Genomic DNA, 13,513 nt, shown 5'->3' on the forward strand with positions numbered 1-13,513 from the left:
TCATCATGCTTCTCAAGTCTTTCCTTGGCTTTTTCTTTTACTGGAGGAAAACTGAAATAAGAGACCTAATTACTGGTAGCACAGTGGGCTGGTAACAGCAAGATCAGCAGTCCAAGCCCACCAGTCACTGCTCCATGGGAGAAACCTGAGGCTTTCTACTCCCATAAAGATTTGTGACCTGGGAAACCCTACACAGGGGCACTATGAGTGGGAACTGACTCCTTGGCATGCAGCGCAGTCATCACCAAAACATACTAAAAATAAAACTCATACTGCACACCAAAGGTAAAACAAATGCTTTTATTGCACATTTATAAAATCTGCATAGTTTAATCAAGTCTTCTACCCTCCCACCATTCCTCATTAAAATTTGGTTAAAATACAATATTCTACCAGAAAGCTTTTTAAAGAGTCAACAGGGGATATCTTTCTCTACATATACACATATATATTTATTTATATATATATATATATATATGTTTTAAAATTTTCTTTCTACAAATCCACATCCCATATTTCTTAAAGGGGAGAAGGGATCAAAGTATTCTTTTTTGGGCCAGCAGCAGCCTACACCTGTTTTTTTTAATAATTTTCAGACACTATAAAAATTTACCTATATGGCTAACAGCTATCAAAACTTTACCTTGAGTCAAGTTTCATGATGCTATTCTGTATAAAAGACCTTTCTTTCACTCAGGACTGAATATGAGGTTTTCTGGTTTATTTAAAAATGTAAAATAAAAGGAGAAGACAAAGGATGGAGAGGCAGTATTCTCTTGTCTTTTCAGCCTCTTGCTGCCACACGGACCTTAGTGCCCACCCACCCTCGTGCTAAAGGGTGACAGCTCAGCAGCACCCCGTTCTGTCATCTCCTGTCAAGAATCAGGCAAGGTTGCTCTCTCACCTCTTAGAAACTCCAGTAAAGAATTTTTAAATATCATTAGTCATTGATAAAATAACTAGTAGCTGCTCATCTGATTCAGGCTCTGCTGTCAAAAATACTTAGACCTGAAGGATGATTTAAAAAGTGGTACAAGACTTAGAAAGCCCAAGCATTCTAGTAGGTACAAAAGGCATTTCATGTCTTCTGACATACATCAGTATCTAAGTATACCGGTTCCTGTCTTTTCCAGTAAAATAATGTTTACAATTCTGTACCTAAAAAGTGCAATTTTATTTGTAATCCTTCTATATGCACACAGCATGGGTGAGGTCTAAAACCCAAATCTTGTTTGTCCACTAGTTCCTTTCCCAGGGTAGACACTGTGACAACAGGCCTTGGAACATGTAGGGGTGCTTACTTCACCGCCACAGTTGAGACCCCCTGAATTGATTCCATGACAGCCGCAAATCGGCTGCAAAGGTCATAGGGAGAATTGGGCCGGATAGTCGGAGGCTCCTTCAAGACAATGATTTCTGCAGAGGGATCCAGGAGCCTTGGCAGAAACTCCCCTAGACACAGCTGCAGATTTTCTGTGGAGGGAATATGGATGGTTACATATCAATAGTTAAAATGATCTCCAAGTGAAAGTAAACCTGCAACGACCCTGTTCGGCATTCAAAGTAACCAACCTCTAAGGTAAAGAATGATACTAGCCAGCTAACACGAAATGACAATCCCTTTACGAAAAACCAAGAGTGAAGACTAACTTGATAACTATTTCTAGGTTACTGCTTTAAGCCATCTGATGTACTGCGGAACACCACTACAGTCACTTCCTCATGGACAAGTTCCTCATCAATCATCCTTTTTAAATTGGAGAAAATAGATATGATATGACTCTACAGAATAAACAGTGCTACTTTCTTTTAAGCAATCAAAATACACCAGCCATGTCCACATGTTATAAAGGAATGCTAAGTACATACATAGCTCTGGTAGCATAGTGGTTACGAATCCGGCTGCAAGGCGCAAGGTCAGCAAGTCGAAACTACCAGCTGTTCCTCAGGAGAAAGATGAGGCTTTCTGCTCCCATAAAGAGTTACAGCCTCAGAAACCCTGTACAGGGTCACTATGAGTCGGAACCAACTCCACGGCACCCAACCAACCAACCAAGTACATACGTGGCTAAATCAAAATTTAAGACAGTAAGAGGAAGTAAGTAACTACTCACATTATTAAAGAATTTTCCAATAAAAACTATAAACTCAAACAAGCCAATGAAATTATTTTTGCATCATATTTACTTTAATACACTAACTTCCTAACTCACTAAAAGGTAACAACTAGCTAGTTTTAAGCTCCCTCCAGAGATGGACAAACAATGATATTCCACTGACTAATTTATTAATCTTGAAGCTATCATGTTGTTGTTGTTAAGTGCCGTGGAGTCAGTTCCGACTCATAGTGACCCTGCACAGGGTTTCCGAGGCTGTAAATCTTTACGGGAGCAGAATGCCTCATCTTTCTCCCGCGGAACCACTGGTAGTTTCGAACTGCTGACCTTGCGGTTCACAGCCCGATTCATAACCACTACACTACCAGAGCTCCTTCATAGTTTAAAAAAAAAATTTTTTTTTTAATCTTACAATTTGAAAATCACAGGAATATTTAATTATGGTATCATCAGATAATTCAACTCTGAATAAGTTGATATTGAATTTTTAAACTAAAAGACAGTTCAGATGAAAAAGTACTAACAAACATTTGATGGTATCTATGGAGGCACTATAGCCGCACAGGAGGTAAAGGGAAGCTAAGAAGGAAAGACGTCCAGGCCCCCAGCCCTTGTAATAAACAAGAGCAGATCCATTTGTAATAAATAACTTGTATACTGTGAGGGTCCTATGCCTTAAAAAGGTTTGGCAACCAGAGAAATGGAATGAGACCTACTGTCATAAGAGAATTCTCCAAGTCCTTAGAGATGATTAGAATTCCTGACAACATACCTGCGATATCTTGCCCAAGGTAAGAGCACCAATGGTTTCTCATGACCTCAATGGCATCCAAGTCATCCTTGGAGATATCATTATTAATGATAAGGTGAATGCAAGGAATGATCAACTCATTCATAACATTAATGCCCTCTGATACAGACTGCTCATCATTTGTCTCAAAGAGAGAAGCTGCTCTGGCATTCAGTTCCTAAAGAGAAAAGGCAGAGTGAAACAAAAGTCTGAACAAGAATAGAGTTTCAAATTCTCATGGACTCTAGACCTTTTGGAGCCATAGAGGCTGGATGAACCCCTAAAACTGCTGTCCTGAGATAATCTTTAAACCTTAAACCGAAACTACCCTGAAGTCTTAAAACCAAACGACAGTTAAGCTTAACTAGTAGAAAAATAATTTACCATGAGCATTACGCTCTTTTAAGAATTCTCTATATGGGATCAGGTTGACAACAGCAACCTGAAAGGACAGGAAGCTGGTGTGGCACTGTACAGTAAGAGCTGCACTGCTAACCCCAAGGTTGGTAGTTCAAACCCACCAGCCACTCCTCACAAACCCTATACAGGGTTCGCTAGGAGTTGGAATCGACTCGACTACACTTAATAGCAACAACATAGAGGGCAGTGAGTTTGTTAATGAGGGAGGAACAATTCAGAAAAAGAGGATGAAAACAGTTCCACAACTCAAAATATATATATAAAATCAATGTCACTAAATGGTACATTCAAAAATTACTGAATTCATGTGTGTTTTGGTGGGTATATTCTCAACAACAAAACAAAACAAATTTTGGGGGGAAGTCCAAACATGACAAGTAAGAGGTGCTTCAAAAAGTATTTGGGAAAAATGGAATGAAGATGGAATTTTCTACAAACTTTTGGAAGCATCCACATCTTTTTAAAGAGAGCCTGAACAAATAGTTCCCAAACTTTACTATATTGGAATTGCCTGGGGACCTTTAAAAACTACTGGTAATTGGTTCCTACCCTAGACATGCTGATTTAATTGGTTAGAGGGAGACCTGGATATGGGAATTTTTTTCAAAAGCTTCCAAGGACACAGTCATTACTTTTAAAAAGTTAAGGTCATATTTAGCATCTCCCTCTAAATCAAGACTAAGTCAACATCAGAATCATCTGCAAAGGAAGCACTGTTGTACAGGTACCTCCCCTAAGACTGGTTTACTGGTCAGAGGGGGGCCTAAATATCACTGTGGGCTTCCTAGGTTGATTCTGATGCAGCAATTTCAATAATTTAAATCCCTATTATTGTATTGGAATCCTGGTGTGGGGCTATAGGGTAAACACTGGACAGAAAGGTCTGAACTACAAAATTGGAAGTTCACACCCACCAGCTGCTCCTCAGAAAGCCTATATAGGGTTGCTATATATATATATTGGAACTGACTCAATGGCACTTAAACAACAACATTCCTGTATTGGAGTCCCAGTGTGGTGATGTAGGATAAGCACTGGACTGATAACCAAAAGATCAGTGGTTCAAACCCACTATCCAACTCTCTGGAAACCCCATATAGGGTCACTATGAGTCAGAACTAACTAGAAGGCACGTAATAATAACATTACTGTATTCCTGTGGAAGCTGAGTGGAACATTCACAATGCAAATGTTTTTGGTGATAAAAAACAAAACTCATGGCTCTAATAAGATTTAGATCTACCAAATCTGCAAGGCAGGCCCAATTTTCAACTTCATGCACACCTACTGATTCAGAAATTAAAATCCTAATAAGAAAATGAATTCCTTTAGATGAATATGTCATGACTTAATCACCACAATTGGTGCTACCAAGACCAAGGCAGTGGTGGAGATGGTGGCCTGAATTCTTCCATGAAGAGGGAATCTACTGAATATTAAGAAAAAGATACACAAGCCCACAATCTGAAGGTAAGGAGCCTCTATATAGTTCTCTGATGGAAAGCCACCTATATAAACCCTTGGGCACGCAGAGAGGATATGCACCAGTCTTTCCACATGGCTGCCAAAAGCAAAACAGGCCAAGCAGAAATTAAGACTTTACTGGTATACTTTTTTTAAAAATTGGAAATTCTTAGAAGTCACTAAAACGCTAAATGACTAGCTTGGCCATTGAACACTGAAAATACAATGCATTTATTTGCATGCTTCCTGCATGCCAGGCACTGAGGACACAGCTGAGTAAGAAAACAAACCTGTTCTCGAGGACCTCACAATCTAAGTAAGGAAGTAACAGCATATATGCTATACTGCAGGCATGGGTGATTCATTCACATCTAACGTCCATCAAAAATTGAAGGATGGTATTCTCTTAAAGTAACTTAAAGGAACTGTAGTGAAATATGCTAGAAAATTTGGAAGAAGTCTAAAACCTGTTGGTGATAATTACTTTGTTTTTTAAGTTCTATATTTGCATGGCTTCCTGGGACAAGGGAAAACACAGTAACAGAAAAAAATATATAATATGGCTTTGCAAATGGTACAAACCAGAAGGCATTTTCTTCGGTACAAAGCAATCACAGATTCCTTCACCCCTCGGCGGGGCCCCTTCATTAGCAAAGCAGCATTGCTCTGGTAAGCATATACCAGGTATGAAAGTGCCTCTTGGTACCTTAGAAAATAGAAGAGAAACAACACTGAGAGCTCTGTCCTCCAAATCTAAGGTTTAGACCTCACTGTTACCCAATATAAGAATCTACAAATGGAAGTAACAAAACACACTTGGAAAAGTGTGAGGGCTGAAGGCTGCAGCCAAGTCCCAGCTCTGCTATAAATTGTCTGAGAACCCAAGGCAAATCATGACATCTCCTTGGACCTGTTTTTTTCATCACAAAAACAAACAATTGGAGTAGGTGCTGACTAAGGTCCACGCCAACTGGAAAATGCACTTTCTGAGTTCATCTTCATTGGTCAGAAACAAAGCTTGGCACAGCAGACCTTGATGACAATATGTCTGTCCACATGGGAAACATGATAAAGCGCGTGTGGTGTCTCGAGCAAACAGAAGACAAGCACTGAGAACAGCAAGTGCACCCTGGCTTGGTGACAAGGGACACCACTGGCATATGGCTGTGGTTCTTAGGATTTGAAAAACAGAACATCCTGAGCAATAATCTTAGTGAAATAAAAGACCAACATACTTTCCTTTTTGATAGAGTTCCAGACCTGTTAGGAGATACACAGACACCTTTCGAAACAAACTATAATCTTCATGCCACTTCTGAAAAGGAATGACTACCATTAATGATTATGACCACAACAGACAATTTCCATACCTACTCTGCAGTAAGTTTTAAATTCAACACAAATATTTATTGTTCAGTAAATTTATTGTTCACAAAGAACTACAAATGCAGAAGCTTTCAGATTAAAACCCTATCCACACTAAAAATAAAAGTCTATCTACCCTTCATACTAATCTCCACATACTGTCCCTTCTACAGAGGTACAGAAATAATTGCTTTTATTTCACAAGATACATTTGATATGAGTTTTAGAATTATCTTAATTTCCAAGTCAAAGTCATTCAGCTATGGCTTAAATGAATGACCAAGTCTCAAGTTCTGACATGTGATGCAAGGACAAGGCAGTTCTACGTCACACAGAGCAGGAAGTGGGCTGGGCATACCATACCCGAACCCACTGCCATTCAGTTCATGCCAACTCATATCAACCCTATGCTGCTATTGTCAGTTCCGACTCATAGCCACTCTATATAGGGTTTCCAAGGAGTGGCTGCTGTGTTTGAACCACCAACTAAAAGTGTCCATAGAGTTTTCAGGCTGTAATCTGTATAAAGCAAACTCCCACATGTTTCTTCCATTAAGTAGCTGATGGGTTTGAACCACCAACCTTTTTAGTTAATAGCTGATTACTTAACCATTGCTCAACCAGGACTCCTTGCTATACCATAAATGGCATATAATATTGTTTTAGGTAGAACGTAGTGATTTTTTAAAAAATTTATAGTTATATACATAAATATGGAGTCCTGGTGTGGCACTCCAGGATAATACACTGTAATCGCAAGGTCGGTTTGAACTGCAAAGTTGACAGTTCATACCCACCAGCCGCTCCTGAGAAACCCTATACAGGGTTGCTGTGAGTCAGAAGCGTTAGAAGGTACTTAACAACAACACACATATATGTATTTCAATGCACAATAGCAAACTATAGTATTTAAAACAACCTAAAATCATGATTTTAAGAATCTTATTGTCTAGGACATAGCTAAAGTGTCCTAGAGAATAAAATACTGATTCATTAAAAAGAAACCTGCTATTTTAAACTGAAGAAAAAAAAAATTTGTGTGTGTGTGTGTGGAGGGAGGGTGCTGTTGTAAGAAAACAAATCAGTCTGTGTTGACACAAATTTCCTGGCTTTGCCTCAGGTCCCATGTTGTCTCAACAATCAATACATATATATGCTCACAAACTAGCCAGAGATTTAAAGAAAAAGAAAGACTTCACCTTGTACTCTTCCATATTCATGTCATCTGGACCAATTTCCTTCAGTTTAGCTTGAGCCACCTTCATGATACTGATTGACCTATGGGGGAGGGGGAGGTGCACATTTCAGAAAGAGCACAGTGCAAAGTTACCCCACAGACACAAGAGTCAATGTTGCCAATGACAGGACGGGGTAGAGCCTGCCTCTCCCAGATATTCATTTCTCACCTTTCATCATAGCTAAGATTTTTATCGGCAAACTGTTCCAGAAGTGTCCGTTCTACTACCCTTTTGGGTGCTTCATTTTGGAAAAAGTAGACAAGGACATGCTGGAGTCGAGGATCACTGTGAGAGGTGGGGGTCTCCTTGGCGAGCTGATAGAGTCTGGAGTATTCTTCATGGAATGCCTATTGAAGACAAAATTGAGAGTTAGAAAAGGGGCCATTGAGGGCTTTTGCACACAGAAATTGATGCTGACATGTAACAGGTTCACTATATAGAGACCTCTAGGGAATAAGCCATAAGGAGCTCTGGTAGCGTAGTGGTTACGAATCGGCTGTGAACCTTAAGGTCAGCGGTTCGAAACTACCAGCTGCTCCACGGGAGAAAGATGAGGCTTTCTACTCCCGTAAAGATTTACACCCTCGGAAACCCTGTACAGGGTCGCTATGGGTCGGACCCGACTCGATGGCACTTAACAACAACAACAACAGGGAATAAGCCAGGAGAAATCACAAGACAACTATGGAATCTTACTATTAAGATCTCACTTTTCTTATGAAGTTTTTGGATGAACAGATATTTATTTTGTTTCAGGTGTACTTTGGAGCCTCCTTGATCTGAATATTAAATATCCACATACATAACAATGTCACTTTAAAAAATCTCAACTACTTCCTGACAGTTGTTGTGAGTTGGTTCTGACTCATTCTACAGGGTTTCTGAGAAGCAGCTAGTGAGTTAGAACCACTGACCTTGCGGTTCAGTGCTTATCCTACGGCACACTACCATTATGGAACCAAAATTATGAGGGGGCTTCAAAAAGTATGTGGAAAAATTTCCATTATCTCTTAATTCCATATTTCCATGAACTTTTGGAAACCCCCTCATACAAAAGCAAAATCACACTAACAATTCTATTAATAGATATCTGCTAACAACAACAATAACATAACACTCCTAGATATGCACAGCACAGAATGGTACTGCTAGCCAAGGCTGCCTTAGTGCAGGAAGAAGAGGAACATTCAGTCTTGAGGGACAGATTGCTCATTAGTTGGACAAGAAGGGGAAAAAGTCAATTTTTTGTTTCACTTCAAGTAAGAAACATTTTTAATCCCATGTTTTTCCTTCATACAGAATCACTGTTCTGATATGATACCTGTGTTTCAAGGATTAGAATTTGAAAACAGCGATACCTTAATAAGCCCTGCTTCAGACCCATCCCGGTCAAAGGTCTGGCGGGCTTTGGCTATGGCCAGGATGACCCCTTGCATGGCAGGGCTCAGCATCATCTACCACAGGAAGGCACGAAACAGAGAGAGAGAAAGGACAGGAGAAAGGTTCAACTGAACACTATGAAACAGAGGTAAACTCCTTGATCAGATCTTAAATCAGCCTAAGTTGCAAGTCAAGTTTCACATATGCATGAAATCTATTCCTATATATCCTCTCAAATATAAAAGGATTAACAAAAGATGTCTAAAAATAATTTTTAATATGGCACTATATCAGATTCAAGTTAAATTATAACACTCTGAGGGGAAATGTCTGAGGTGAGAATTCTAATGTAGTCTGTAGGTTGGGTATCTACATCCTAAATACACAAATATTTTAGATCTACTGCGTGGCAACGATAGTGAGGTTGGCCCAGGATCAGGCAGTATTTCGTTCTGCGGTGCATAAGGTCGCTATGAGTCGGTACTGACTCAATGGCACCTAACAACAACAACAAAGCTGGGTAAGTGTCTTTACAGCAATCTAGAAACTAGAGACCACACAAAAGACTTTATAAATGAAATCAAAACCTTTCAATAATTAAAAAAAAAAAAAACAAGAACAAATTCCCAACATCCCACAGGAAGAACAAAAATCTGAGGGGTATGACTCATGATTGTTTATGCGCAGTGATGACTGAAAAGGTGATAAGCAATGAATACTCTGAGGTTTCACGACTTCTTCCTAACACTTCAGAATTAAAAACAACCTCCTCGATACACACTGGTTTTACTCACTGGACAACTGACCGATAATTTATATTGAGGAAAAGCAATGGAGTATCACCAAAAAGACTCCTAACTTAAGATTTAGAAGGCAGAAATACTTTTTTCCCCAAAATTAAAAAAAAACAAACCTGAATGCCTCGCCAAGCCACCTAAGACTCTGCAGTGCGCACATGAAGTGTATGCTGAGGTAGATATATACTGGAACCAAGACTATAGTTTTCAGAATGATGACTAAGGTGAACAGACAGACCCTCTTGTCAATTACGTGTTCCAATGACAAAATAGTTAACTATTGACAAACACCTGAAAAATATATGTATTCAACCCCGTGAGAATGAAACCCAGACTGACGACAAACAGCTAAACCCTGCACTTGTGCTCTGTACCTCCTCATCATATCCATCTGCATCAGATCTAACCAGAATCCTTCCCACACTGGGAATCTCCACTTCAGAGACCTCAGAGTGAGGCTGGGCAGCAGACTCTGTTTCATTAGCCTTTTGGGGCTGTTCTGACTGCTCTGCAAGATTTGTTTCCTGGGGCATGGGCTTCTTAGGTTCAGCTTCCTTAAGCTGTGGCAGCAGAATGGAGAGAAAGAGCGAGGAAAAAAGGAGAAATGAAGAGGGGTTGGTTAAATGTAGCAGACACAGAAGAACAGAGATGTAAGAAATTGTAGCATAGCAAATTACTGCTGAAAGCCTGAGCCTCTTGGATTTGGACTTCTAAGCCAGTCTCACCTCACTCAGCGCCGCTTCTACACCACTCTTCTCATAGGCACGCGCTGTGTTCGCAATGGCCTGGGCAGTCTGCTCCTTGGCAATCACAGCATGCTCAGATGACAAACACCGAACCCCATGAGAAGAGGTTACTGAAGGTTCTGATGAAGAATGGTACAAAGGCATTAGCATCTGATAATTTTAAAAAAAGGCAGTCTAGCACTCTCTGATATGACAAGCAGGATACAGTTAATATAAAACCCTCCTAAACAAATCTTCAGAAACAAAACCAAAAACGATGTCAACTATTACTAGAAGAAGAAAGCCACTTCAGCAAGAACCCAATGACGATTTTATAACATGTAACCCGCCTCTCCCCACCCAACCCCATTTTATTTCACTCGACTCTTGTACGCCAAGAAGGCTGTCGACCAGCAAAGAATCACCTTTGAAAAACAGCAGACAGTCCTTGACTTACAACATGTGAGTCATGACAAACAGCACTTATACAACCATCTGTTTTTATGGGGACCTCTTATCTTTAGTAACATGTACAACCAATACAGATGTTCTCATCTTCAGATGCTCACTTGCAGATGTTCAATGTTATGATTCATAAATATACTCATAAGAGGCAGTAATAATGTAACCTTTTTTAAATGAGGCATTCAGCTTTCATCAGAACCTGCTTATGAGGGAGTGGAAGGAATGGAACCCTGAAACCCTGCCATAAATTGAGCCATTACCTGTAATGGAGAGGGGGCGGGGGAGTTTCAAAACGCTCGTGGGAAAACATCATTTCCCCACGGAATTTTTTTGAAGCCTCCTTGTGTTGTTAATGTCTACCTATTAATCTTAATGTTGTTTCTTCCATACAGTAGGTAATAAGCAAAACCCCACACACAGTAACAGTAAAAGTAGTTAAGTCTTTCTGATGTCATTTCTGCTGATCAGATACATTTGTGGTACCTTAAATTTACTTGATAATGGCTTTTTTTTCCCAAATAGTCTTCATTCCCACCAAGTGACTGGGTGGGACAGCACGTAAACAACGTGTACAGGACTCATACTGTGATTTTGTGTGTTTTTTTTTGCCATCCAGCTAGATTTCAAAGGAGCCACCTCAGAAGTAGAGACAGATGCCATCAGGAGCATGAGTGAAGCATAAGACCACTACCCAGAAAAGCAGTGACAGGAGATGACTGGGCAAGGAGAGACAGAGCAGCTCTGGGCTCTAGGCCCATGGACTGAGGGAAGCTGAATGCCTACAGGCAGAAGACTGGCTTGCAGAATGTGCCCACCGCCATTCACAAACTGGCTAAAAGAGCTTTGTAATACTTGTCAGAGCAGGGCAGAGGTCAAGTGCCCATATGGCTGAAAGGCCAAAGATAAGAGTGAGGTGTGCCTGCAATATGGCAAACAAGAGGCATTCCTGACTGGACAATGACTGTGTCCTCAGTTGGTTTTGATCCTGAATTGTCTGTCCCCTGTTCACTTCCCTGATAAACTCATAATGGTGAGTATTGTTATGAGCTCTGTGTGGCCATTGTAATGGATTGCTGAACGGAGATGTGAATCAGAGAGTGCTGTGGGAGGGATGCTTGATGTCAGTAGAGGGTAAGGTGGAGGCATGTCTGACTTCCACTTCATAGGAATCGGCCTTCAGCTGATTTTTAGTTTGATTCTCATTCCCCCTTGTGAAGCCAGAGGAAGTCAGGCATAGCCTCCACATGGTTTTTTTGCAACATTCTAAAACTACACTCCATCAGTTTGTACACTGCTGACTGACTGAAATACACTGCGAAGAGTGTGCTATCAGGTATTCAGCCAAAGTATCTGGACTTGCTCAGGGAGCACAACATGAAAGTTAGTAGATCACTGACATATCAGCTCTTCTCAGATACCTGGTGATGTACAGAAATCCTGTGACGGTGAATTGGGGGAGGATTCCATCTGAGGGATTTTGCAAGACTGCTCTTCTTCCCACTCCTCTACTTCCTGCTCAAACCTCCAGTTATCTTCCTGAATGTAATGCTTAAGCTCAACAGACAGAGATTCCAATTCTTCTAACATTTGATCTGATTCATTTGAGGCTGTCTCTAAGGAAGAAGCAGACAGTTAAGATGGCATACCATTCAATAGAATGTCCTGTCTAGAAAGGAAGACCTTTTATTATTTTTTTCCTCTTAGCCATAAATACATATTTATAACATCAGAATTAACAGCATAGTGCCAACAGTCAAAATATACCAATAAGAGTGCCGGGCATTTCACTAGACAGGCACTCATTAACATACTTCAGACATATTGTCAGGAGGGGACCAGTCACTAGAGAAGGATATCATGTTTGGTAAGGTGGAGTGTCAGAGAAAAAGAGGAATACCCCCAACGAGATGGACTGGCCAGGTGGCAGCATTTATGGGCTCAAGTGTGGCAACAATAGTGAGCTTGGCCCAGGATCGGGCAGTGTTTCGTTCTATTGTGCATAAGGTTGCTGAGTCGGTACCAACTCGATGGCACCTAACAACAACAACAACAACAACAAATGAGTTAATGAATGAACAAGTGAACTGATCAAAGAGAGTAAAGACTTGAAATAGAGACCAATCCCTGACAAAATAGCAAGGCCACAAACATTTTTGGGAAATTCAGAAAAAGGTCAGATTCAATGGGAATTTCAAGTTAAATGGTTCTGTCAATTTAACCACCTGCATTTGGTACTGATGAGAATGTCCGTCTCATGAGGGCTAGAGATGAATTCCAAGACATCTATAAAGTAAAACAAAAAACCGAGTAGATTCTGATTCACAAGACTACACGTGTGTGACAGTAGAGCTGTTCTACCTAGGGTTTTCAGTGGTTCATTTTCTGGAAACAGTTCACTAGACACCTCTGAGTGGACTCAACTGCCCAACCTAATAATAATACTGTGAGGAGTATGAAACCAGTTAAGCAAGTCTACTTGTAGTACCTGGTTATTCTACAAAGTGTGCAAAAATGTGTCTATAAGAATGTCACCAAAAAAGCAAGAAATGGAAGGCTATTTAAATACATTACAGTATAGCCATGCAATCGAATTGCTGTTTGTTTTTGTTAGGTGCTGTCGATTGGGTTTTGACTCATAAGTGACCCTATGTACAAGAGAATGAAACACTGCCCGGTCCTGTGCCATCCTCATCATTGCTGTCATACTTGATCCACCGCTGCTGTCACTGCACCAATCCATCTCATTGAGTGC

The 13,513-nt window shown here is 40.4% G+C and overlaps 1 protein-coding gene across 1 annotated transcript in view; it reads right to left on the reverse strand.

Annotated features, from left to right (window-relative positions):
• Positions 1-1,274: 1,274 nt before the first annotated feature.
• The window catches only part of USP28 (ubiquitin specific peptidase 28), a 59,794-nt gene continuing 47,555 nt past the window's right edge, over positions 1,275-13,513 (reverse strand). Inside the window, exons 16-23 of the mRNA XM_006833835.1 lie at positions 12,180-12,374; positions 10,297-10,436; positions 7,563-7,741; positions 7,356-7,434; positions 6,027-6,106; positions 5,374-5,497; positions 2,890-3,085; positions 1,275-1,473 (exon numbers count right to left, since the gene is read on the reverse strand). Of these exons, the coding sequence (XP_006833898.1) occupies positions 1,298-1,473; positions 2,890-3,085; positions 5,374-5,497; positions 6,027-6,106; positions 7,356-7,434; positions 7,563-7,741; positions 10,297-10,436; positions 12,180-12,374 (1,169 nt within the window). The 3' untranslated portion in view covers positions 1,275-1,297. The remainder of the gene's footprint in view (positions 1,474-2,889; positions 3,086-5,373; positions 5,498-6,026; positions 6,107-7,355; positions 7,435-7,562; positions 7,742-10,296; positions 10,437-12,179; positions 12,375-13,513) is intronic.

The sequence above is a fragment of the Chrysochloris asiatica genome, unplaced genomic scaffold (genome assembly GCF_000296735.1).
Source record: "Chrysochloris asiatica unplaced genomic scaffold, ChrAsi1.0 scaffold00008, whole genome shotgun sequence".
Classification (NCBI taxonomy): Eukaryota; Metazoa; Chordata; class Mammalia; order Afrosoricida; family Chrysochloridae; genus Chrysochloris; species Chrysochloris asiatica.